At 41.2% G+C, this 27566-nt stretch overlaps 1 protein-coding gene across 1 annotated transcript in view; it reads right to left on the reverse strand.

The window, feature by feature from the left end:
* The window catches only part of BICRA (BRD4 interacting chromatin remodeling complex associated protein), a 2119634-nt gene that overhangs the window by 177997 nt on the left and 1914071 nt on the right, over positions 1-27566 (reverse strand). Inside the window, exon 14 of the mRNA XM_044070712.1 lies at positions 17790-17851. Coding sequence (XP_043926647.1) covers positions 17790-17851 — 62 coding nt within the window. The remainder of the gene's footprint in view (positions 1-17789; positions 17852-27566) is intronic.

Below are 27566 nucleotides of genomic sequence, written 5' to 3' on the forward strand. Positions count from 1 at the left end.
CCTGGAGTTTTGGGAGTGTAAGGTTAAGTATACAGTAAATCTGAAAGGTACTGTTGGGTTTCCTGCCTACAGAACGCTATCCTAGCTAGGTATACTTAAAATATGGGTATTGCTTTTACCCTAAGAGTCTTTTTCAGTTAAAGTAGATGCAGAGTATAGGATTGTGCATTCGCACCATGGTAGGGTTCATTCAGAGTCGACGCCAAGAACCTGGGAGCCACGCAATGGTAGTTTGGTGGGGGGGGGGGTCCTAGAATAGGATAAAGGAGATATACCACATTTAAAAGGCACGTTTAATGCAATAGCTTGTGCTTAGAAACTACAGTAGTATACATCAGGTTAAAGTAGTATGAGTTAGGTTGAAATAAGCAGTGGGGGAGAGGCGTAGATAATACACAGTACCATGCACCATCAAACTTCACTTACATACTAGTAAACACAGTTAGTAAATAGCCAAGTACATTGTTGTTAACAGCCTGGCCCTGATATAGAAAACATGTGCAAACTAATCATCTGGTATCGTTATATTAAGCTATAGATTCCAGTAGGAAACAACTACAGATATAGTCTTTAGATATGGCTACCCTGCGATTGCGAGACACTCGCTCTTACACAGAGAAAAAACAATCTTTTGAACAGCAGTAAAACAGAGAAAAAAAGCATTCCTTTGAACAGCAGTAATAATCAACTTTGCCACGCTAAGCGTAATCTAAGCTAGGAACGCCAGTAGCTATTTGAATGCATTTAAGCGTCAGGTATAACTGGTTAACAGCAAGTAATCTGTCGCTCACTCAGAGAGGAAATAAGCATTAGAACAATGATACATTGCAGAGTAAAACACAGTTTTTCTGTTGTTAACTTAGTTTAAACATAAAACGCCAGTAAGAACGGCTTCCTATGAGCCCCTTGGATGAGTTGTCGCTCTTGCAGAGAGGCGATACTTGAATAAACAGCAGAAATGATATTCAGAGAAAAACAAGTTTGTATCAAGTTTGTTTGTACCTTTGGGAGAGGAGAGTCGTCCGGGCAGGAGGACAGAACAGTACCAGCAAGTATTGGACTAAAAAAATGGCGGAATCTGGCGGGGAATACGAAAACTCCCTGATGTCAGAAAACCTGCCTGGAGGTTGCAGGGCCTTAGAGGCAGCTGGATGTGAGTATAGGGTTCAGGTGTAGAATAGGACCTTCCAATTTCAAGAACCTGGAGTTTTGGGAGCGTAAGGTTAAGTATACAGTAAATCTGAAAGGTACTGTTGGGTTTCCTGCCTACAGAACGCTATCCTAGCTAGGTATACTTAAAATATGGGTATTGCTTTTATCCTAAGAGTCTTTTTCAGTTAAAGTAGATGCAGAGTATAGGATTGTGCATTCGCACCATGGTAGGGTTCATTCAGAGTCGACGCCAAGAACCTGGGAGCCACGCGATGGTAGTTTGGTGGGGGGGTTCCCTAAGAGTCTTTTTCAGTTAAAGTAGATGCAGAGTATAGGATTGTGCATTCGCACCATGGTAGGGTTCATTCAGAGTCGACGCCAAGAACCTGGGAGCCACGCGATGGTAGTTTGGTGGGGGGGGGTTCCTTTGGGAGAGGAGAGTCGTCCGGGCAGGAGGACAGAACAGTACCAGCAAACTCGAAAAAATGAAAATTTCAGGAGTCGGCCGACCGGCACTTGCGAACTGCTTCTGCTTCGGGCACCGCACGGCAAGAAAGACTGATGTAATGGCGTCGGCTGCATGTTTTATACCCCTGACGACCTGACGTCATGAAAGAAGGGACAGCAACCGATGCAGGACCCAAGACTTTGTTAATCAGGCCGAATGAGGGCTACCTGCAAGCAGACAACCTAAATGTAATGACTGCAACAGTGAAACATGAAGAACATCTACCCAGGGTTATTGCACCTTAGGGAAAGGGCAAAAAGAGGAGTTCAAAAGTAAAAAAGCTTCACACCCATGGCATTCTCACTTCTGTATTTTGTACTGTCAGTTTCTCTCCAGTACTACATGGTACCATGTTTCTAAGAATGTGTTACGTTTATATAGCATATTGTAAACCTCTTTAGTAGTGGTGGCAGGAGAGTGGCAGCTGCAGCCTTTGTTACTGCTTGCAAACTGCAGCAAACTAAAATAAATATCACCTACAGGGTTTCTTGAGTGAAATACTACCAGCTTCCTCTGCTATTTTTCTGATACTGAATTCTACATCATCTGTTTCTGGAGACCAATATAAACTGATAACAAGCACTACTACTTAAACGTGTTCAGTCTGGTCTTCCAGTAAATATTACTGAATCAAAAAATGTACATATCGTTTTTAATTTACATACTCTGTACCCGATCTACTTTCATTCATATTTCATTAAGTTTATTCTCTGCTATATTATGGATCTCATTTGTTTAACGTTTTGTTTACTTCTCCTGGACTGGCCTTGAAACTGGTTGGACTTTATCAATGCCCAACCCCAGGTAAACAAACTATCACTTTTTCATTCAATTAGCCAGTCAGTCACAGCTGGAGTTACCAAAGTTATGAATATTAACAATATTTGCATATTACCAAAAAAGCTAACAACTTCCACAGTTGCCAAAAAAGACAAAACAACTGTACAAAAGAAAAACACAAATTTAATGAAATGTTCAGAACTTGTTAGTGCTTTCTTTCCAACACTAGAACTTCATCAGACAAAGATGTGGCTGTCCCCTAAACTTAAATATGCAAACCTGACAATTTATCTCATACAAACTAAGGCTTCAGTCTTTTTCTTTTCAAATAAAGTTTAAAATTTGCCTCATTATTCAAAACTGAAAAATGACAAGCTCCTAATTTTAGCTGCCACACATATTTCTTCCAATCGAGTTGATTTTCAGCACTGAATCCAAAATTCTACCTATATAAAATGCTTAGCAGTCTTCGCACGTTTAATACATAGACCACAAATCTCGGTTTACAATTTAAATTGCTTATGATATTAACATTTTTTCCATTAATCAAGACTGGAACTATTTTGTACAATTGTTTCATCTTTATAGTTTATCTGCATATCAACAGGAGTAGTTCAGAAAGGTAACTTTAAGCATTAGCTAGAAAAGTGGCATGTGGAAGCTGGAATGATTTGGTATATGTATACCAGGGGTGGACAAACTTTTTGATTCGTGGGCCACATTGAGTTCTAACATTTGACAAAGGGGCCGGAACAGGAGCAGATAGATGGCATGCTTTGAAAACATCACCTCATTGGGGGAAAAATACACATCTTGGGATATGGAGAAAACATGTGCTTTAATTTCCAATGAAAATGAAGAAAAGCATTTTAATAAAATCTCTGACTTCGAAATGAGTCTTTAAACACTGAAAATCAAATAAATGACCATTTTATTTTAAAGCACTGAAAGTTCTGTTATCCTTCAGGATATCACCATCACTCTCCTCCTGACTGTCTTTTTTTTCAAAAACGGTAGATGCAGATGTACTTGTCCTGTTCCTTTTATTCAATTTGTTTCCCGGTGCCAAAAGTCAACAACGACCAGTGCAAGGACGAAACAGTTGCAGCAAGTCAGTCTGTGAAGCGTTATATTTGATCTGCGCGCACTGTTTATTTTAACAACGTGCGTATCACGGAGACACACACATTTTAATGGGAGCAGTGTTGTTGGTCTCCTTTTTTAGCCAGCGCATCAAAGTCTGGAGTTAGTTTTGTTGTGGCGATTCTCAGGATGGATCTGAGGTGTAGGTCTGTTAACTTGGATCTGTGGCTGGCTTTGTTGATGTTCATGACGCTGAAGGTCTGTTCACACAATATATCTAGAGTGCGCCATCTAGTGAGGAAACATCAGAATTGCAGGGGAAATAAAACATTAACAAATTTAATTTATTAAATTTTTTCAAGTTTGGCAGGCCGAATCAAAACGTTTAACGGGCCGCATGTGGCCCCCGGGCCGTAGTTTGCCCATGCCTGATGTATACAGTGAAACCATCACTTTGGGATTTACAGGTGGTGTGTAATTGAAAAGTTTGCAGGGGATTATGACAGTTATGAAATATTTCCATATTTTGATTTGTATTGCAAATATGGAGTATGATACTGTTGTATTAGGGGAACCTAAGCAAGCAGTGGGTTGTGAAAACAAGATATGGCAGTGAAAAGTTGCCTGAATCTCCTTGTGTTCTGTTTCTCAAACATTTTGGAAATATAGAGTATATTTTAGTGCATTTATTAAAACTGTATTTGCCTTAATATTGCTACACCTCAAGTGCTCTAGGTTGCACTGCATCTGAATTGTTTCAGTGTGTTTTAACTGCTTTTCTGTACACACACACATACATATACATATACATATATATATATATATATATATATATATATATATATATATATACATATACACACACACACACACAGAGACACTTCTGTATATGTAGACTAGCTACTTATTCTACTGTATCACTGCCTCAAATCGTTTTTCAGTTGTGCACTTGCCTTGCTTCACTTAAAAAGTTTTAAATTGCTAATTTTGTAGTTTTAATTGCATTTACTGTTTAGGGCTACACAATCAAGTGCATTAGCCTTTTCTGTGTTTATTTACTGTATTATTGCATTGTTTAGCCTGTTTAACAAAAAAAATACTACCTTGTTTGCTCGTTTCAAGCCTTTCCTAGCTAGTATAGTCCATATCCCAGGCTTTGTTGGTTTCAGGACTTTATTTTCTGTGTTCAGAGCTATGCAGACCTTTGCTGTGGTAGAGGGAAGTCCTACTGCTTACCAGTGGGAGTGGTGAGCATTGTACTGCCTAACACTAGAGGAGTAGTTTCCAGCTCTGAAACTGCAATTTTATCAGCCATTTTGGGCTGATTTCTACCCTTTCAACTTTCTGGCTTAAAAACGCGTCTTTGCGCATCGTGCAGTACTGCGGGGCTACAGTTAAACTATTCCAGGTGCCAGAAAGTCTGCTCTTCAAATTTTCCCTTAGAACTAGTTGGTTTCTCAGTAGCAGCTCTAAAATCTGAACCCCTGTGACTAGGCACTTGCTCTAGAATCTGCTGGAAAGCACTAGGAGGCCTTAAACTGATACAAGCACTCAACTCTCCTTATTAATAAGGAGAAATTAATCGTAGGAGCTAAATAGCCTATAATTACAAAGTACCTTGCAAAGGTAAGGGAAAACAGCTGTTGTACTTTACAAAAAAAGCACCTAAACAGGCATGTCCAATGGTCAGCTTCTGGTGAATCTGGGCATACTGGGACAATGCAGCAACTGCCTCATGTACACAAACAACCCTCTCCTCCTACCATCCAACAATAAAAACTGTGAGAGATGCACTTACATAGTCAAACTGGAAGCAAAGCTCTCTCCAACCAAGATTGCGCTAGACAGTCAAGAGGAGAAGGTTAACACCTGCACTACACCTCAAGCAACACACAGCCCTTCAAAACCCACACCAACAAAACCCACACATAGCAACACTAAACCCATACATGCAGAGGTCCTTAACATTAACCTGCCCAAGCAACAAGGACCTCCGAAGCTGAAACGCAAACACACACCAGTCACAACTAAAGTGACACACAGCTCACAACTCCAGTGTGCCACCCAACAACAGCCCCTAAGGCAAGACAACGTACCCAACACATAAGTTATAGGTGACTCTATAGTCAGGCCCACTGATGTCCAACTCACCGGGCTGAACAAGGAGAAAATTACACTCAGCTGCCTGTTGGGTGCCAGGATCCGCCACATAACACATGCACTCAAGTCACTCCACAAGTACAAATATGACACTGTCATTGTCCATGTTGGAGTGAATGACTTGAGACGTACCTCCCTGGATTACATGAAAAAAGACATGGAAGAGCTCTCGGATCATGTGGCCCAGGCAGATATGACCCTAGCCCCGAGTAGCATCCTGGCTTTGCCCAGATTTATACCACAGTATAAGGACAAAATGATTGATTTCAACAACTGGCTAAGCTTCTGGTGTCATTCAAAGGGGATCCAGTATCTGCCTGCCTGGAAAGACATGATCGACAGACCACGATGCTTTGCCAGAGATGGTCTGCACCTGTCACCCCTGAGATTCAGGTTACTGGCTAAAGTTCTTGCCACCCCATAGTGCCTTTTTTAGGCAAGGTTCAAAGGACAAAACCACCACTGTAACAGATACAAGCATGCATAATCTGAAGGTAATGCTACTCAATACTTGAAGTCTCAACCTCAAAATGCGCACTCTCAAAGCACTCCTAAAAATGGAGAACATCGATATCTGTGCAGTAACTGAGACCTGGTTCAAGGATCCAGAGAGCACCCCTGCAATACCAGGCTACAACTCTTAACACACTTTTCGGCAACCAAACCAAGACCGAAACACTAAAGGTGGAGGAGTGTCCATATTCACCAAGTATATTCATACCTCCAGCTAGTTGCCCAACACAATGCATCTGAAATTCACCAGGTGCAACTAACAACTAGGTAAGACTGCAATCCAAATTGTAGTTTGATACAGATCCCCCACCATGCCCCAAGATTCTCACTACACCTTTCTAAACATACTGGAAAATATTAAGATACAACCAAACACCCTAATACTGGGTGATTTCAACTACCCTGCTATTAACTGGGAAAACTACTCAGGTACCATCACCTTTTCCCAACGGTTCTTGGAATTCATAAATTCCTACGCCCTGGATCAACTAAACCATTGTCCCAGAAACTTTGTGAGAAAATCTCATAAAAAAGGAAGCCTCTCCAATTGGGTATTTATCTGCCTCTAGACAAGTCAACACTACATTTAAACCAGATACAAAGCTGTTGAGAGTCTGTATATGCAGACTAACAGCAAGAAAGCTCACAGTTTTGGTGCATGTGTACATCCCTCTTATACTGGCATGCCCACTTTTGACAAGTAAGATATACAGCACATGAATAACAGAAGGTCACTGAACCTTTGTGAAACTAGCCACACATACAATATCCTTGGCAGGATATATCCCATATGTAATGGCCACTCCGACAGTGATCTAATGAAGTACAGTTGTGTAAGAACTTGCCATAACAGTAGATGCCCTACTGATCATTGTTGCAGTATTCCTAACATATGGGTTGTCACTGGTGATGTCCAGCTGGGGTGCAAAGCTTTACCTTCTCTACATCATAATTTGATGCATGGCATCAGCTTGTATGCTTTGAGGTATACAGATGGATGTACAAATGTGGATCCTCAGACTTTCTTCCAGCCAGCAGCCTGAAGATTACTGAGATAGGGAGACTGATAAGCTTGGAGGAGTAAAGCTTCAATAGGTAAAAAAAAATCCCCTCTTCCCATGTAACAGAGCAGAGGTTAAAGCAAAGGGAGAGGAATAGGAAAGTTTTAGTGAGGTAAAGAAGAGGGAATGGACAGTAGGATAGAATACTGCATCAGTGATTAGTAGGACATCTACTGCTATGGCAAGTTTTTACACAACTGCAGTGTCCTGACTGATATCACTGTTGCAGTATTCCTGGCATACGAGTGATTGATTCTCAATGAAGGAGGAGGGGTGGGATTGGCTACTGAGTAGAACAGTTGGCCAGCAGTCTGATCAGGACTGATCCATCAAAGGCTGCCCTGGACCTAGAGAAAGCATCAACTCTGTAGTGTTTGCTAAAGGTGTGACAGAGGACCAAGTGATAGTCTTAAAGATAGACCTGGAGTATGCCTTTGTGAAATGTCCCTGAGGATGCCATTGCCCTAAATGAATGTGCTTTAGGGCAGAAAGGCAAGGTCTTACCATGTTGCACATAGCAGAAAGATGTAGCCTTAGAAATTCAAGCTGCAGTAATGTTGTCTGGAGACTGGTTGGCCCAGCTTACAGTTCATAAACGATACAAACAGCTGGTCAAGTCTTTCTGAAGGACTTAGTTTTGCCTAGATGAAATCTGAGTTGCTTATGAATGTTTAGAAAATGTATGATCCCTTTCCCCATTTTGTGGATTGGGAAAGAAAGTGGGTAGATGAAAAGCCTGAATGAGAGGCAACTTGTTCACTACCCTAGGCATGAAGGAAAGATTAGCCCCAACAGTCATCTTGTCCTTGTGAAAAAAAAGAAAAGGGGGAACGGTCACGAAAGCTTTTAGCTCAGAAACTCTCCTAGCAGAGGTGAGAACCAAGACAAGGACAGTTTTCCTAGTACAGATGTAAGAATGAAGATCCCACTGGGGAGAGATGGGCTTCCTTGGTCGGTTAAGACGCAAGATTCTCCTGAGGAAAAGTTTGACTTCAACCTTAGACGTAAGTGAAGAACTAAGAGGGATGCAGACATTGACAACTGACAGGTGAGCTTTTATGAGTGTGTAAGCCAAACCAGACTGCAGTAGTTCACAAAGATAATGCAGTACAGCAGAAACCTGCGACAACAGTGGGTCCTGAATATGTCTGTGGCACCAACAGGAGAATAATTTCCATTTAGCTGTGTACGATTTTCTAGTAGTGGGTCTCCTGGCTTCTTGTAAGACTTGAACCTCCTCCTCAGAGAACAGATGTCTGTGGAATTAAAATCTTATCATCCAGAGGGATAAGTTGAGAGATGCATGATTTGGGAGGAACAGCAAGCCTTTTTGTTGGAGTAATTAGGTCCCAATGAAGAAGTATTTTCCTGCAATTTCCCTTTTTCAGGTGAAATAGCAGGGGAAACCTCAGCCAAAGAGTGCAAGAGAATTTTTGGAAGATGAGGCAGAGCAGGAAAAGCATAGAGGAACTTTCCTGTCCATTGGAATGAAAAGGCATCTTTCCTCCAAACTGTGGGACAAGGGTCCCAGGTGCAGAACTATGGGAGCTGATGGCTGGTTGGAGAAGCAGAGAGGTCTGCAGAGTGTCCCACTGAAGGAGGACAGCCTGCAAAACATGTCTGTTCACTGTCCATTTGTTGAGGTCCTCCAGGGAACAGCTTAAGGAGTCTGCTAGCACACTGTCCCAAGAAGGAAATCTATGCAGCCATGACTGTGAAGTCCAGTTGAGTGGCCAAGTTTCATGCCTCCCTGTTTATATACCACACGTCTGTGATGTTGTCTGTGTATACAAGGAGTGGATTGGGTTTCCAAAGGCAGTCAGAGTTCTGAACACCTTGTTGAAGAAAGGTTAGTTGTGTAAAATCTTACCATAACCATAGACGTCCTTCTCTTCCATGTTGCAATATTCTCACTTGTGGGACCTCTACCTCAGGCAACCCCCAACATCCTTCTCCTATGCCAAAACTTAAGCATGGTTGCTGTCAGATGCATGGGACGTCACACGCAGGGCCATAAACCGTGGGCCATAGATGTGACATCTACATGCACAGACCTCAGAACTGACTGCCCAGTCGGACAATAGTCTAAGGAAAAAGAAAGGATGGCATCCAGAAAGGGAAAAGGTCCCCTGGGGGGAAGGAGGGAGGGAATGAATACTGCAACATGGAAAAGGAGAACATCTATGGTTATGTTAAGATTTTAAACACCTAATCTATGTCCTTCTATTCACATGTTGCAGTATTCTCACTTGTGGGAGAGTACCACAGCTCAAGCAAGAGAAAGGGTGGAAGAAGAGGTAGCAGTCGCCAGGAAATCGTGGAGGATGGCTCTTGCAAATCCTGCCCTGGCTCTGGAGTTGATGTCCATTTTATAATGCTTGGTGAAGGTATGTACAGAGGACCGTGTCACTGCCTCTAGGACAGTAGCCATGACCAGGCCTTTAAGAAAGGCCCCTGAAGAGGCCACTGCACTAGTAGAGTGTGCTTTAACAGAGTGGGCTAACTGTATACCATGGAAAGAGTAACAGAAGGTAATAGTTTTGCATATCCAGGAGGATATTGCCTGTTTGGATACAGCTCTTCTGGCCCTGGGATGAAAAGTTACAAAGAGCTGATTGGACTTTCTAATGTCTTTGGTCTTGTCCAGGTAAAACCTCAATTGCCTGTGAACATCAAGGAAATGGAGCTCTCCCTCAATGCCATTCTGTGGTGAAGGGAAAAAAATGTGGGGAAATGGATAGATTGGTTAAGGGACAGTTCATTGACCACCTTTGGCATGAAGGAAGGATTGGTATGCAGGGTTGCCCTGTTTTGTGGAGGATAGTGTAGGGTGGAGTAGCCATGAGTGCTTGCAGCTCAGAGACTCTCCTAGCTGAAGTAAGGGCTACTAACAAGACAGTCTTCCAGGTGCACATCTTTAAAGTGGCAGAAGCTGCAGGTTCAAAGGGGCAGTGGTAAGTTTCTCCTGTATGAAGTTCAGGTCCTATGGATGGGGGAAAGGTTTTCTTGGTGGTCTGATATGGAGAACCCCCTTAAGAAAAAAATTCACCTCCAATCTGAATAACAGGGGTGGATCAATAGGTAACCAGGATGAAATGGCTCACAAATGGACTTTCACTGAGGAGCATGAACGTTCTTATTTTAGGAGCTCACACGTATAGGCTAGGCCTACAGGAACACCCACTTAGATGGGGTCTAGCTGCCTCTAAAGACACCAACTGGAGACCCTTTTCCATTTTGATAAATAGGATCTCCTGTTAGTGGGTTTCCTAGCCTCCTGCAGGACAGATAGCACATCCTCAGAACAGAGGTGTCTGAAAGGGATCAGAAGTTTATCACCCACAGGGTTAGGCTGAGGGTTTTCAGATGCGGATGAATTAGAGATCCCTTCTTTTGTATGAGCAGGTCCACCTTGTGAGCCAACTTGTGGTGATTGTTCTTGGCAAGGAATAAAAGAAAGGGGAACCTATGCTGCCTTGGCACCAGCAAGATTTTTGGTTTGTCCTTCTGAATTTTCAGCAGGATATTCTGAATGAGTGGAAAGAGATGTAAGGCATAAAGGAACAGCCCCTTCCAAGAAACTGAAAAGGCATCCACTTTCCATGTTATTGGGGATGGGAGTCTGGAGCAGAACAGCTGTAGTTGGGGAGGCAAACAGATCTATCTGTGGAGTGCCCCATCGGTGGACAATGACTAAGAAAACATCTTTGTGTAACATCCATTCGTGATTTTGAGTGAATGATCTGCTGAGGTGCCTGATGTGTCCTGAGATTGGATGAAGACTGCCTGCAGTGTGACATTGTACTGGGTGGCCAATTCCCATGCCTGTACTGCTAGCCTGCACAGTAAGTAGGATCTGGTCCCCCCTCTTGCTTGTTGATGTACCACATCACAGAGGTGTTGTCTGTGAAGACTTGGAGGGGATCTGATTGTATTACAGGGAGGAAGCTCTTTAGAGCTAAGCAGGAGAGCAGTCAATTCCCTTACACTGATGTGTTTTCTCCAGAGGGAGGGTTCCCAACTGAGCCTGCACTTTGAGGCCATTCATAGTGGCTCCCCATCCCAGACTCAAGGCATCTGTGTGCAGGAATTGCACTGGCTTGGTGGGTTGCAGAGGAAGGCCTGGGTTCTGGCTTATTTGTTGGATCCACCACCTCAACTTTTTCTTCAGGCAGAGCAGGAAGGGCACCTGGAATTCCAGGGAGTGATTGTGTTGGGACCAGACATTTTTCAAGTACTACTGGAACTTCCTCATGTGCAATCTGGCAAGGGGCAGCACAGGAAGAGTAGATGCCATGAAGCCTAGAAGACAGAGGAATTGCCTGGCAGAGATACGGTTTACTGAAAGTAACTCTTGGAAGTAGTTGTTTAGAGAAGAGATCTAGTCTTGAGGAAGGAAGGCCCTCATCAACTCTGCCCTTATTCTGCAGCCCAAGAAGGTTTGGCCTGGGGATGGAGTAGGGGAGGATTTTGTTAGATTGAGAGTAAACCCCAGACTTTGAAGGAGGGACACAGTGAATTGCAGGTGTGTCCAGAGAGTACTTGCCTCTTCTGCTTGGATGAGTAGGTCATCCAGATAAGGGTAAAGTTGTATGCCTTTTATTCGGCAGTAAGCTACTGCTGGGCCAAGATACTTTGTGAAGACCCTTGGTGCTGTGGATAACCCAAAGAGTAAGGCAGTAAACAAAGTGTGAGAATGGCACAGCAAAGTGTAAAAACTTCCTGTATCCTGGGTGAATGGGGATATGGAGGTATGCCTCCTTCAGGTCCAAAGTGGCCATGAAAGCACTGGGTGTTAGTAGTGGAAGAAAGGTTTGAAGGGACAGCATGCGAAAGGAAGGAACCTGCAGGATGGGGTTTAATGGAGATCATTCCAAAACAGGGCTTCATGGGCCCTCCTTTTTTGGGACCAGGAAGTGCCTGGAGTAAAACCCTTGACCCTCTTGGCCTGTGGGAATCCTTTCAATGGTCCCTGTGATAGTAAATCTTGGATGATCTAGGGTATCAGGTGGAGTTTTTTTTTTTTTTTTTTTTTGGAGGGAGGGGTATTGCTTTTTGGAACGGGTTTTTCCTGCCAGGTCATAAAGTACCCTTTTTCCACTTCTGATAATGCCCAGTGGTCTGAAGTGATATAGTGATATGTTACCAAAGAGGAAGACAGTGAGAGATGGGTAGAGAGGGGGAGATGGTTTAGGCAGTCACGCATTGCTTAGTCTGTTTGGAAAGGGCTGCCTGGGGGGTGGATTGGGAAGAGGCAGTTCTTGGAAATGAAGTCACCAGTTCTGCCAGATGTCACTCAGCCCCTATACCAGTAGCTGGCGGAATGGCTGACATCAGAGGTGCAGCAATAAAAGGCCTTGAAACCTTGGCCTTCTTTTTAGGTAGCTCCACCTCGACGGCCGGTTCAGTCTCCATACCTAGGGCCAAATGCTTTAGTTTCTGGTTTTCCACAAACAATTTTAGGGCTGCTAGATGACTACATAGGATTTTAGGGACAAACAACTGGGAAACACTACAAGTCATATGGTCATGGGATTGGCCTAAGCAGAAAAGGCAAAGCTCATGGGAATCCTTGTGTGGAATCTGCCAATTCCCATTCCTAGATGACCTTGGCTATAAAAGAGCAACAGCAACCTAAGCCTAAGTGGAAAAAATATAAGATTCCCCAATGAGGTATTTATCTGTATCATCTTCCAAAGTGCAGAGCTGAATGAGCAAGCTGACGTTCTGAGGTCTGTGCATGTGGACATCACATTTATGGCACACGGTTTATGGCCCTGCGTGCGACATCCCACGCACCTGACAGCAACCAGGCTTAAGCTTTGGCATAGGAGTCGGACTTTTGGGTCGCCAGAGGTGGAGGATCCCACAAGTGAGAATACTGCAACGTGAATAGAAGGACATCACTCATTTCCTTCAGTCTGACACGTTCCTTCAGAAATGGAAGTTGCGATTTTTCCTTCACTCGGTGCAATCCTGTCCATGCTCCCCATGCCTCACTTGTGTTAACCTGTTGAAAAGAAGGTGGTGGTGGGAATGGCAGTCGTGGGCTAAAGATGCTCTGTCCTTTCAACCAAAGCAGCTCCTTCATGAAACATGGGAGGAGGAGGAGAATTAGGATGTCCAAGGGGTGACAGTGATGGGACAAACACAGATTTCGGGTACCACTGGATTTTTCACATGTGAAGTCTAGCCAGGAGCAGAACAGGGATGGTGGCTGCCATGAACACTAAAGTTCTTAGCATATTTCTTGCTGAGCAATAGGCTTTCGGAGAACAGGTTTTGGAAAAAAAATTGGACAGACTGTGAATTTTCTTTCTGGGAGAGGAAGGCATGCATTTACTTTGTATTCAGTTTGCAGTCCAGGAAACCCAGGTCCTGTGTAAGGGCCATGTGGTATTTTTTTTGTCATTAATAGTAAAACCTAGATCTGTCTGGAGTTGGAGGGTGAAGCATAGATTCTGAAAGAGAATTTCTGGAGACAGCACCTAGATCAACATGTTGTCCAAGTAAGGGAACATCTGGATTCCCTGAGTAAGACAGAACGCCAGTACCAGAGCTAGGCACTTTGTGAACACTCTTGGGGCTGTGGAAAGACCAAAAGGCAGAAGAGTAAGTTGAAAATGTGGGTAGCCATCGGAAGACATGAGGAATCTCCTATAAGAAGGGCAAATGTGTTGTGTTTATGTAGGCATCCTTCAGATCCAGTGACACTAAAAGCTTGGGGTAGGATGAAAGGCAGAAGACTGTAAAGGGAGAAGCATTTTGAAAGATAGTACCCTCCAGTACATGTTCGGGAGAGAGAGCTCTAGGATGAGTCTCCACTGCCCTTTTTTCCACGGAACTAGAAAAATACTGGAATAAACTCCTTTTCCTACAAAGTCCTTTGGGACTTGCTCGATGGTGTCCTCATTCAAGAGGTCTTGAATAATGGAGGCAAGAAGGGCTATTTGGTTGTGAGGAGGTTGTGGCATGGCTTTCAGAGGAGGAATATTTTCCCAGGACATGGCATAACCATCCCTTACGGACAGGACCCACTTGTCTCTGGTAACAGCTTTCCACCTGGTCAGTGAAAGCAACAATCTTTGGGACAGAGGTGTAATGGGACGAAGAGCAGTGGAAGGCTTAATACAGAGGTAGTCACGGATTTTTACTTCCAAAGGGAAGCCTCCCTCCTAGAGGTTTCCTAAGGAGTTTGCCACAGTACCTTTTCCGGGGGTGGGAAGTTCTTTGTTTTCAATATGTCCTAGGATCCCTTCTAAGGAAAAGAGGTACATTTAAATGGGCAGTTCCTATAGTATTTAGGAACCGAGGACAGTATAATCTGTTGGCAGTCTTCCATAGTCTTACTCTGGTCTTGCAGAGTTTGGAAGAGGCTAGCAGTCTGACGACCAAACAGTAAGTCTTTGTCTAAAGGACAGTCTAGAAGCTTAAATTTGAAATCTTCAGGGATAAGTTGACTGCAGAGCCATTGCACATCTTTGAACAAGAGATCCACTAACAGCAGCCCTGGAAACAGCATCTACAGCATCGTAACTGCACTCAATGCTGTACTGGCTGTCTGAGTGGCCTGGGATAGTAGGCTCTGCATTTGTTGCTTGGAATCTAAAGTAGGATGATCCAGCATAACTAAGAAATGCAAGACAAAGATCAAGTACTTTGTCATTTGTCTATGGTAATTTCCCTAAATGCAAGGGTAGCAGAAGTGTAAACCTTCTTTCTTCATCAATCCATCTTACTGCCCTGCTATCTTTGCTCACAAGTAGGGCATTAGGACTGAGCAGAAACTTTGAAGGTTTAACTGAACAGAGACATACTACACAGACGTCTGCCTGCGGATTCTTGTATAAGTATTTTAAGTCATCTGGAACTTTGGAAAAACTGTCTGGTCATTTAGGGGCTCGTGGATGGCAATCAGGTGCATAAAATGTGTACTTAAAGGTGTCCTGGAAAGCCTCAAGCACAGGAGGGACTGTAGAAAGGCCAGGGGTACCCACTAACAAAAGGCTGTAATATCTCATTTTAACAACAGAGATTTGAGTGGATCGCCATTCAAAGTGTTTCATCATGCTCTGAATATTCTCCCCAAAGGAAGCTTCCTCAATTGGGGAATTCAGTGACAGGGAATTCTCTTCATTGGAAGAGATCTGTTCTGGGGAATGCAGCTGAGAGGAACAGTCTAGAGAATGGTCAAAATCGTAGTCTTGTTCTTCTTTAAAGGAAGAGGAAACTAAAGCAGGTTTTTGAAGAGTAGCCTGTGGTTGTGGAGACCCAGGGGTGGGCAGTTTTTGAGACATAATAGCTTGGAACAACCCCTGTGAGAACTCTATCCACTCATTTTCTCTAGCTACTGAGGGGCTAAATACTTAGTTTTCTGCTTTTTTTCCTTTTAGGCATGGCATCCATCTGGATGAGATGCAGAGGTTCAGAACCCTGTTTAACTTCTAGTAAACAGCCTGGGATCTCTTTCTTAACTAAAATTTAAGGGACATCATGAGGTCCCTCAGAAATGACGAGTCACGGTTCATTGAGCATATTAGCAGTATGTAAAGCCTCAGCAGCCATACTGGCCTCTGACAGGGTCTCAAGCAGCAGGCAACTGAGAGGAAGGTTCTGGAACCACAGCGGGTACATTCAAGTCTGAAACACTGGACTGTGGACTCGCTTAACTTTTTCTTTGGTAGATGAGGGACGGCCAAGGATGCAGATTTGGCCATCTTGGACTGGGCTAAACATTTAAGATGCTGAGCCTCTAGAAAGGTATTGACAAAGGAAAATCTTGACTTAAGGGTTTGGGAATGAACAATTGACAAACTGAGCAAGATTTGTGACTGTTTTGAACAACGCCTAGGCAAAAGAGACGCTTGGCATGCAAGTCCTTGCAAGGAATCTGCCTAATGCACTCACACTTACCCCTATTATCTGATAACAACTTTCAACAAAAATGGAAGGTTCCCCAACAGGGCACTTAACTGGATAAAAATCAAAGGTACCAACAACCAAACTGTGATTAGTCCAATGGATGCATGACCTGTGATTGGACTGGCGGCGAGATAGTCTCAGTGTCAATGCTCATAATCTATTTACCCCAGCACATACGAATGAGGTCACACAGTTGATGTATTATCCAGGGAAGGTAAAGCTTTAGTACCTCGGCCAGATATAAATGATGACAACCCATATGTAAAGGAATACTGCAACAGTGATTTCACTCAGGACATCATTTTATACTCTTGGCCAGCTAGCCAAACTGGAGAAGAATTACAAACTGCAAAGTCCACAAGCACTGAAGTCCCTTAACTGGCTAGTGCTACACAATCTGCAAATTTATCCTCACTTTAAAACTACCCAGATCATCTTCTATAACCCAGAAAAATTCCTTGACAGTAGTCAGTTATTAAACTGAACTGTGTTCAAACAAAACCCACTTTTCACTTAAAAATCATAACTGATTTACATATATATATATATATATATATATATATATATATATATATATATATATGTATGTACATATATATATATGTGTGTGTGTGTGTGTGTGTGCATAATAGAATTATATTCTGGCAAATATAAGAAAAATGTCATCACAAATTCAATATGAAAACTCAAAACTAGCAACTTAATTGTCCTATCCTTGTACCCCACCAAGTCCTCATATTTTACCTTTCAAATTAAGAATTGAAAAAAATCTCAAACTTTGACACTTCTTGTGCATCTCATGAGTATGCTAGATATAGTACACATGTGCCTAAACTGCTGTTTCTGCGCAAAAATTGTACGTACAATTCTGAATGCTATCACCTATGCAATTGCATTCTCCAATATTTACTAATGAATTCTAGCAATTACTCTCTCATATATTTGCAATAATATTATAAGATGCACAAAGATGTTGAAATGCTGAAATCTTTGGTGTGTGCAACTAAAACAAAATTTACTGAAAAATGCACAATATGTTTATATTTCAAAATGTATGTATTTAGTGTTAATTTATGCCAAATGTTTTAGAAATATGTGGTCACTCAAAACATGCTAATTGACTCAGTGTATATCATAGGCCTCTACTGAAAATGGACTTTGCTTACCAGAACATTCTGACTGGGCAAACACAAATAAATAATTAAAATGCAATAAAATACATAAAGCCACTCAGAAATCATTTTAAAATGCTCCAATCACTTTTTTAAAGAAAAGTATGCAAATGTTTTGATAAGAAAGCCCTGTGGTGCACTTTATTTACTAAACAAAGCATGTGTCCATTATTGGCCTTCCTTTATCAATAATGATTATCAGCCCATGTGTCACACACACACAGGCTAAAACTAATGATTGTATCACTCCCTGCTGCCAGTCTTAGGACTAACATTTCTTGCACTTTTCCTTACTAACAGGTTACAATAATTAACAAAATCAAATCTGTATCCATTACTTTGGTCTGTGGCTGCCTCGCTTGATGTGTAACATGATTATTTGTTTATTTTATAAAATAGCACACATGATTTTTTTGTTATAAAACAGCACACACTTACCAAGACTCTTTGCTGTGCTGTTGTGCCATGGGCCTCTTCAAACTTCCAGGACTGCTGTCAAACTGAAAAACAAAACACATTTATTAATTTTTTTTTTTACTGCACTTCACACTGACAAAGATCCCTTTCACAGCACCTCTACTGTTCTGCCTGCACAAAACTGTGACAAAGATCCCCTTCACTCTATGTTTACTCTGACACCCTGCACAAAACTGATACTAAAGGAGAAAATTACTTCAGTAAGCTGCTGTCTAGCTATGGCTCACAATGACACCAGACATCCCCCTCAACAGCAATACACTTAATGAAGGTATGGTGGTATCCACAAAGCCCTTTGCCAGTTGAGAGGGGAGAGTACTGGGAGTTGCATTCTGCAAATGCACTACTAGAGATCTGCACCATCACTGAGCAAATAAGTGAGCCAAATGGCAAACTTTAAACTCCAACAGTTAACAATTCTTAGGGTGGCATACATTTATCTGTGTGATGTTTTTGTAAATACCTGACCCTTATCAACAGATCTTCCACTTCAGCAAAGGCAACACCTATCTGCTTCTAGTCAAAAGGATGCAAACTCAATCAGCAAACCACAGAAGTATCCAAGTATCATGCATAAATACATACATAAAATAAAAATGGTTTAAAAAATCAAAATGTCAGAGGAAGGGGGGGTGTTTCCCCCTTTTACAATGGCAAAGCTGATATATATTTATATACATTACATAGCAGGAAATTATACTGTATATGTATCCCAGTGCAAGACAGTACGGTTCAGAAAGCCAAGTATGCATGTGTGCACATGCAAACACCACAACTAAGTGCTTTAGAATAAACCTCAAAGAAGGAACTCAGGAATCAAGTCCCTTGTTTTAGAGACCTCATTTTCTTGTTTATGCTACTGCTTTTCTGAAGACACAAGTCACATACTGGACATGTAAATTAAGGCCTGAACCACAGTTCATAGTAACAGTCCTACTACAAAGGATCCATATTCACTGGTCAAGTTAGTGTGCTTTACAAACAGTAGAATAAAATATAAAGACACAGACACAACACAGCCCTCTGCTTATGAACTTTTACTCGTTTATTTACTGAAATTTGTTTACAGGGAAAGACGGACGACGGACTATGTACAGGTGCCCTTTTCAGTGAAGGCCTGGAAAGAAAAGCTCCAATGTATCATATTTAATGCAATTAATATTTACAACATATTTTACAATGCAGTTTCGGTGAATACACAGCATAATAGTCAGTATAATAAAAGTTGCATTGACATTCAAAAACATTAATATACATGTATTGTACTGAGACTTTACAGATAGAAGAGTGCTGCATAAGATAGGTAGGAGTAATTTAAGAAATACAATACATTGAGGTATTATGAGGACATAAGCAAGACTGATAACAAAGAAGCAGAGATGGAATAGTAATTTGGTTGTGCTAATCAGAAGCAGATATAGTAGTTTAAGAAGTAAAATAAAGTTTGAAAAGATGAGTGATAAAGGTGTTGTATTCAAAATTCTAACTACATATACCCTAGCAGCCCTTTGTCATTTGTAGATTGTAAGCAGTTTATTATTTGACTGAAGAGGATGGTTTTGGAGATAGCATAGGCGTATGGGGCTAATTGCTGGGCAGGCAGATGGGGTATGGATGAATCTGTGGGTTAAGATAAGCTGAACAAAAAATAGGTGGCAAGGTAGTTCGACACAGTTTCAAGGACTTTAGTGCTAAACGTATCTCTCAACTTCTTAGTGCAAGAAAACTGGAGAAAGCCTAAAATAATGGGAGGGCAAAGGCCCAAAAATAGGGACAGATTTTAAATATTGCTCCTATAAACTTATAAAAAGACTACAAGGGATTGCATTAACATGTATTTTTCTGAAGAACATGAAGTCTGAAACTCAAATGTATGTCATTTACTGACTTCAGTCCTTAGTGATTTGCCAGAAAACTACAAATTTTATGAGGGACAGACCAAAACAAAATGAGGCAAAAATCTGGATAGTTGAGAAGTATGGTGCTAAACAGTGGTGGGTCCTGTAAGGTTTGCTGAAAGCAAATCTGGTGACTTTGTTGTAGCATTGTTCAAGTTTTTAGAACTAGGTGAGGCTTGTAGGTTGGTCGTGATAGGGTTTCCATATAGGAAAGACAGGCTAAGAGGTGAATGGTATCTATAGCAACCTTGGCAGAGTTTGTAAGGAATATCTTTATCTACGGTACCTACGTTTTGATGGGTTTTCTTGATACTGTTGTGGATATGTAAACTGAATTTAAGACAGTCAACTGTCGTGCTTAGTAGTATTGCATGTAGGGTAAACTTCAATCATGGTATTATTTAAAGAAGAAAATTTAAGTTTTTTTCCCATGAAAATGGGATTTTGAAAAAAGGAATGTAATTTAGCCTTTTTGGGGTGGGGGGATTTAGCAGCAGGTGATAATTCTGTAGCCAAATTACAAAGTTAAAGGCTTCTTCAGTAATTCTCTGAAGATGTTAGGTAGATTAGGTTGTTGGAAATGCATATTATGGTTGAAGTGTCAGAGTACTTTATATGGGATGCTTGCGGACAGGATTTATGTAGATCGTTAGTGAATATACTGAAGAGTTGAGGACAAAGAATGGAGCCTTGTGGCATGCTAGTATTGACAAGAAGGAAGGGAGTAAAGGTGGAGACCCATTTAAAAGACTGGTACCTACTGGTTAAGTAGCTATTAAACCACAGTAGATAGACAGTGGGAAGACAACTGGCAGAGGAGTTTTTGGTGAGAGAGTAGATCAAAAGTTGAGAGAGATCAAGGAATACAGAGAAAATGAGGTTTGCCTTCATCTATGGCTTTGTTAATAAGGCCACTGTAGTGCTATGGGCGGGTGAAAATCCTTGCTGTTTTTGGGGGTCAGGAGCTTTTTCTGAAGATATGTTGAATAGCTCCTTGTGAATGCACCTATCCAGAAGATCTGACAAAGGCAATGAGTCTGAAATTGGTTATCTCAGATAAGATTCCTCCTTTACGGAGGAGGATGATTTCATTTTTCATACAGAAGGGATGAATGATTCTTTAACAGATCTACCGATCAGAACAAAGGACAGGCTATATAACTGGCAGCCAGCTTGAGGTATTTGCCCACGAGATTATCTGCTGAAGAAGAACATAAACTCAATTTAAGTAGTGGTAATTTGGTGTAGCAGGCTGGGATGGATTTTAGAGTGAAACACTGGATGCTTGCTATCTGAGTTGAAGGCATGTCAGAATTGTTAAGGATGAAAACCTTCATTAAAGGCTTAATGCTTTCTATAAAGTGCATGTTAAATTGAGCAGCTACTTCAGACAGAGTGCTGTTTGGGGCAGGAGTGGTTGTTCAAGGGTGGAATATATTTTTAACAGGCCACCACAATTTTTTAGGGTTGGAACACTGAATTAGTAAGGAGTCTTTATAGTAGATTTTCTTATCTGCATTACTCTGTCTTTTAGTATGGCTGTGTAGTTCTTTAAAGTGTTGTAGGTTTTAGGGCATCTATGTTTTAACCATTCTTTTCAAGCCCTCTCTCTTTCATACATTAGGTGCCTGCTTTGAGTGGATAGCCAAGGGATACAGTTATTCTTTACTCTTTTTTGTTCTATTTGGAGACAGACTATTGACCGTCTTCAGGAGAAGATTAACCGCATACAGCTTCATCGAGTGGAATATTTTTCTGGACAGACCAGTTAAAATAGCTTAGAATTCCATTAAATGTACCAGGGTTAAAACTAGTGAGGTAATGGGAAGCTCTGAGCAACTGTCGTCAAATCTGTTTGCATATATCCGGAGGAAGTCACTGAGAGAGGGGGGTGCTGGAGATGTACTTAGTGGAGTCAGACACCAGTATCCAGTTGTGAATTCAGTCACAGTTTTTAAAACAGCTGTAATGCATTGGGAGAGGAAATCTGTTGAGTCAAGCCAAATAGGCCGAGCCTAGCTGACGAGTTCTTTGGGGAGATAATCTGTCAACTGAAATTAACATCACCTAGGATTAATTTTTTTCATGAGAATCTAGATGCGATATCAAGTTTAAGATGCTTTCTAGGGTTATGGTGTTTATGGTTATTAATTTAAAATGAGAGATGAGGAGTTCTTACTACAGGTAAGACTTCAAGACAGTCTGGGTAAAAGCTACTACACCAGCTTTTATTTATTTATTTATTTGGGGGTCAATCAGCCCTGAAGACATAACCAAGCAGTGATATTTCAGAGTCAAGTATATGGGGTTTAGAACATTTCAGTTGGAGATCCAACTATACATGTTAGATGTATTTAAAGAAACTAATTTAAGCTGTTTGGGTGAGTTTGAGGTAGGTGGGTTGGGTTTTAAATGGTTTTGGTGAAAATAGTACAGTCTCCTGTATTGAAAGGAGTTGGGTGGGCTGAAGAGGAAGAAGAGTTTGGCTTGAAATGAGTTTTGGAGGCTCTTGGGATTCAGGAAGGGAAGAGGGGCTAGGGTTGAGGGTAAATATCACCACAGAGTGGTGAAAGAGACAGGTGGATATGTTTGGTAAGCTTGTTTTACTTAGCTTTACTTTGCTGCAGTAGGTGTGAGGGTTTAATAATTTCAATCTGAAGTAAAACTTGGGTGAGTCACTGTAGGTCATATACATATTTATACCTACGTGTGTGTGTGTGTGTATATATATATATATATATATATATATATATATATACACACACACACACACACACACACACACAAGTAAATATTGGAAATGATTAGTGGCGAAGTGTGGTGAGCTGAATGGTTAGAGGGGAGCAGACAATGGGAAAAATATGTGTAAGAGTGAGCTGTGAGTAAGTTGTACAGTGATAAAACAGGAAGAGTAAGGATGCAGTTAATATTTAGAAGCATGGTATGTAGGTTTGTAGAGTGAGAGGTCAGTGAAAGAGGAGCTAAAACACTGGAGTAACAAATTTAGAATCACAGAAGGATAATATTAGCTCTCATTCTGGACATGAGCCCAAGACCTCCAGCATACCATGTTGGTATCACTGCTGCTGGAACAAAACCCTCTTGACATACAGCTGGAAGGATAAGGAAATTATGAGACCCATGAAACCCACTGCATGGTGATAATGTCAATTAGAGACAGGCACACATATACACAGAATCACACACAAATGCAGGGAATGCCCTCTACTTAAGCACTGTTAGAAACACAGAAGTGAAAAGATGATAATAGCTCTCATTTGGGACTCGAACCAAAGAACTTCAACACAGCTGTCCCAGTGGCAGTGATACCAGCAAAGTATGCTTGAGGTTTTGGGTTTGTGCCCAAATAAGAGGTAATATTTTACTTCTATGACTAACAGTGTCCGAGCAGAGTACATGTGTGTATGTTTGTAAATTGACCTTAATTTTAATGGGGGGGGTCCTTGCTGAAAAGATAGAACACTTAAGGGAAAAAACTCCCATCTGTCCAGAGACTCTTGCAGTTCCAGCTGCAGTGATACCAGAATGGTACACTGAAGGTTTTAAGTTTCAATACCAAATGAGTGATAACACTACTCTTTCACTTCTAAGACAGATTCTAAATCATAGGATAATGCAATAAGGCTGTCTTGTCAGCCATTTTTAAAGCTTACAGAAAGTATTACAGAGATTGTTAATTTGTCATTTCTCATACACTGCTACAAGAGATTGCTACAGAAGGTATTGGTATGAATTGCAACTCTCCTTACTCAGTATTTTATCACTGCAAACACAGTCAGTGGGTTTAGACACTAAATAATATAAGCAATGGACAGACAGCTCAGAAATTTTAAGAAAATCTTTATGTATCAGTGTAATGTGGACATCACAAAAAGGCACAAATGGAAATATTTATGGAAGACAATTATGCCAAGGTTAGAGCAAGATAAAGCTCAACAATTAACTTATATAGAAAGAGGGGAGATAAAATTGGTGATATATAACCAATCAGCAGGGAAGTCTCCTGGAACAGATGGCATTCCTGTGGAAGTTGACAGGAAATAAAGCGATAAAGATCTGGACAGTTTTCTTTAACAGTATTTTAAAAGGAGAGATGGAGAACCCATGTCTTGGAAGAAAGCTACAGCAGTGCCTGTATTATCCAAAGACGATCCTTTAGGCTCTGCTTTACCTGGGCTCATTTCAATTTTAAAACCATTATAAAGTGTTATGGGTATGCAAGCTAACAGAATGGAAAGGCACTGCCAACACTGATAAGATATGGGATCAATGAGGGGAGGCAAACAACTGACAACATTAATAGAACAATGATCATCCAGAGGCATGAAGAAGGCATGAAAACACTGGTACTGTTAGCAGAAATTCTTACAGAGAAGCATTCAATTAAAGTCAGCTGGGAATTTATGAATATGGCAATGGTGGCATTTGTATTATCTGTTGGAATAACAGAGTTAATTAGGAAGATACAAGAGGAGTAGGGCAAGAATTAACTGGGGGAATTCCTTTCTGGCAAGCTGTGTTTGAACATAGAAACAAGTCAGGAGTGTCCTCTTTTCCATTTATTTATTTTATATTTAGAGCTACTGGATAAGAAAATAAAGGAGCTATAAATTCAAGGATATAAACAGTATGGTAGTCAAGAAAAGCTATACATTTCTGATACTCTTTTTGTACTTGCAAAACCCGTGAAAAAGGCATTTTGCTGTTGTGGAACATTTCAAAACCATCAGAATATAAAATTAATAAAGGTAAAACAAAGGCTATAGCAGTAAAACATTTACCCATGCATAAATCAGTTCTGCAAAACCCACACTTATGGGTGACACAAAAGGAAATACTGCCAGCCCAGCTATCTGGAATTTTGTAAATAATTCTATGTTACTTGTGAATATTGACATGATTCATAGAGAAGTGTGAGTAAAGGTGTCAAGTTATGAGCTAAAATGTAACCAAATGGCAATATGGCAATGGTGGCATTTGTATTATCTGTTGGAATAACAGAGTTAATTAGGAAGATACAAGAGGAGTAGGGCAAGAATTAACTGGGGGAATTCCTTTCTGGCAAGCTGTGTTTGAACATAGAAACAAGTCAGGAGTGTCCTCTTTTCCATTTATTTTATTTATTTATTTGCAGTTGGTTTACCAGGATAGTCCATTGGGCCAAAAGAACCCGTTTTCAATGGAGTCCTGGGGAGAAAAGCTCCAGCACAGACAAAACTTAGTTACATACACAAGATTGCTAAATATTATTATTTTATACAAGTAGTGGAAAAAACATTTAGCTCAGAAAAATTCAAGAAGCATTCAAAACAAACAATAAAAGAAGATTAATGAGAAGTACGTGAGCTGAGACAATAAGGTGAATTACGTAGCAGAGTTGTGTTAGAGAAGGAACACAACATTACATTACAGAGTAATTGTTCAGAAGGGAAACATGCTTTGTTAGGAAAAGTTAAGTCTCAAAGTATACAGGAGGTAAGATACCATATATTTATGAGGGGTGGGAGCAAGAACAATCCCATTGGGACCTGAGATATGAATGAAGAGATTTTTGAATATGTAGTGATTAGAGGTGACGGATGCATGGTGGGAGTGAGTTCCAGAGGCGGGAAAGGTTAGAGGATAATAGGTGTTTACCTGGGGATAAGATGGTTTATGGACTTCTAGTAGGTTTTGATTTTTGGATCTTAGGACTCTATTTGGAAGGTGCATTTTGAAGGCAGAAGACAGAGAGGGACAGAGAGAGGGGTTGAGAATGAGCTTATGAGCTAAGGTCAGCTGTATATAGATAAGATGATTAGGTAGTTCGAGCCAATTTAGTTTTGGAGAGAGGAACAGTGGTGGATGGAGGACCTATGGCTATTAGCGAATTTGGCAATTTTGTTATAGCAGGAGGAAAGCTGGCTTTTAGAGAGGTCTGAAGATTAGTCAGTAATGGAGCCCCGTAGAGAAGAGAGGGAATGAGAAAGGAGGAAGCGAGAGTGGCTTTGGAGGAACTAGTAAGATACTGATTTTGCCGGTAGAGCATACCTAGTTTTTGATGAGTTTTCTTAATATTTAGTTGTAGATGGGAGTTAAACGTAAGTTGATTGTCAATTAGAACACCTAGTAGCTTGGTTTCAGATACCAGTTCCAAGGATGAGTTGTTTTGGCTGGTAATTGAGAAAGAGTTTATGTCAAAAGAAGTAGATTTGGAGGGGGTAAATACCATTAGTTTTGTTTTGGAGGCATTGAGTGCCAAGTGATTTATTTTCATCCAATGCTCAGTAATTGAGAAAGCTTCCTGAGTAAGTTTTTGGAGAAGAGAGGGGGAGGTGGCAGAGCAGATAATTGTAGAATCGTCTGCATATTGAATGATGTTTGCATGTGGAATGGATTTGTGGAAGTCATTTATAAATATATTAAAGAGGAGGGGACCAAGAATAGATCCTTGGGGAACTCCAGTGGGGGTACTAAGGAAAGAGGAAGTGGCCTTCTTCCATATTACGGCTTGGTGTCTGTTTGATAAATAACTGGAGAACCAATTTATGGAGGAGGGAGAGAGGTTAAGTTCTGACAGTTTGGATAGGAGCAGACTATGTGAAATGGTGTCGAAGGCCTTGGAGAGGTCTAGTAGTAAGGTGGAAACAATGTGGCCGGAATCGCGTGCTCTATTAACCGTTTCAAGAAAGGACAGGAGGGCTGTCATAGTGCTATGATTTGGCCTGAATCCATGTTGTGTAGGGGTTAAAAGGTTGTTGTCTAAGAGATGGGGTAGGAGTTGAAGCTGGATACACTTTTCCAGGAGTTTAGATATAGGGGAGAGGATAGCAATAGGGCGGAAGTTATTGACATTGCAATTGTTGCCTCCTTTATGGAGGGATGATGAAGAGCTTGCTTCGATAGTAGAGGAAGTGTACATAGATGGATGGAGCGGTAGATAAGAATGCTGATGGGATAGGGAATTGCTTCCCCGACTATACTTAGGAAATAAGAGGAATGTTGTCAGGAGCGTTGGTACATGGCTTCAGTTTCTGAAGGAGTTTCTTTATGGTGGAAGTGGGGATAGGTTTAAATGAGAATAGAGAAAAGTTGGGAGAGAGAGAACTTGTGGAAGATATGGGTGAAGAGGGGGTAAGAGTAGTGGAAGAGGTGGAAGATAGACAGTGAGAAGATGAGAATGTGGTGGAAGTGGTTATGGCCGGGAGGGTTGATTGCAGGAGAGATTGGGGGTGTGTTAGGTAATGAGGTGGGGTGTGTGAAGGAGGATGTAAGTTTGCTAATGGAATCTATGAAAAATGAGTTGAATTGTGTAGCTAGATCTTGGTCTGGGATATTTGGGTCTGGGGTTAGGGTGTGTGGTTTGCTGGGGTTAAGGAGGGTGGAGATCCCCTTCCAAAATTTTCTTGAGTTAGTTTTATTGTTGTTTTGGAGTGTAAAGAAGTATTTTGTCTGTCAGAGTTATGAGCTTTTTACTTTGTTTGAAGGGTTTTGTAAGCAATATGTTGTTCTGGAGTCTTATTTCTCAGATAGAGTCTCAGGCTTTGTCTCTAAGGTGCATGGTAGATAGTGTGGTTTTGGTTAACCAGGGGGCAGAGTTTGTTTTTATTCTTTTTGTTCTTATAGGGGCTTGGGAATCAAGTATTTCTAAGAAGGTAAAGTTAAAGTGAGCAACTGCGTCTTCTAAAGGTAGTGTCTTTAGATTGTTCCAATTAACTGCTTTTAGAGAATATATGAAGGTTGATGGGTTAAAATTTTTGTCATTGCGGGTAGTGATGAAATTATGGGTGCGGTAAGAGATGCAAGGGAGGCGGCAGTGAAAGTAGGCAAGTGATCACTA

Source organism: Protopterus annectens, chromosome 1.part0 (assembly GCF_019279795.1).
Source record: "Protopterus annectens isolate FY-2018-M chromosome 1.part0, PAN1.0, whole genome shotgun sequence".
Taxonomy (NCBI): Eukaryota; Metazoa; Chordata; order Ceratodontiformes; family Protopteridae; genus Protopterus; species Protopterus annectens.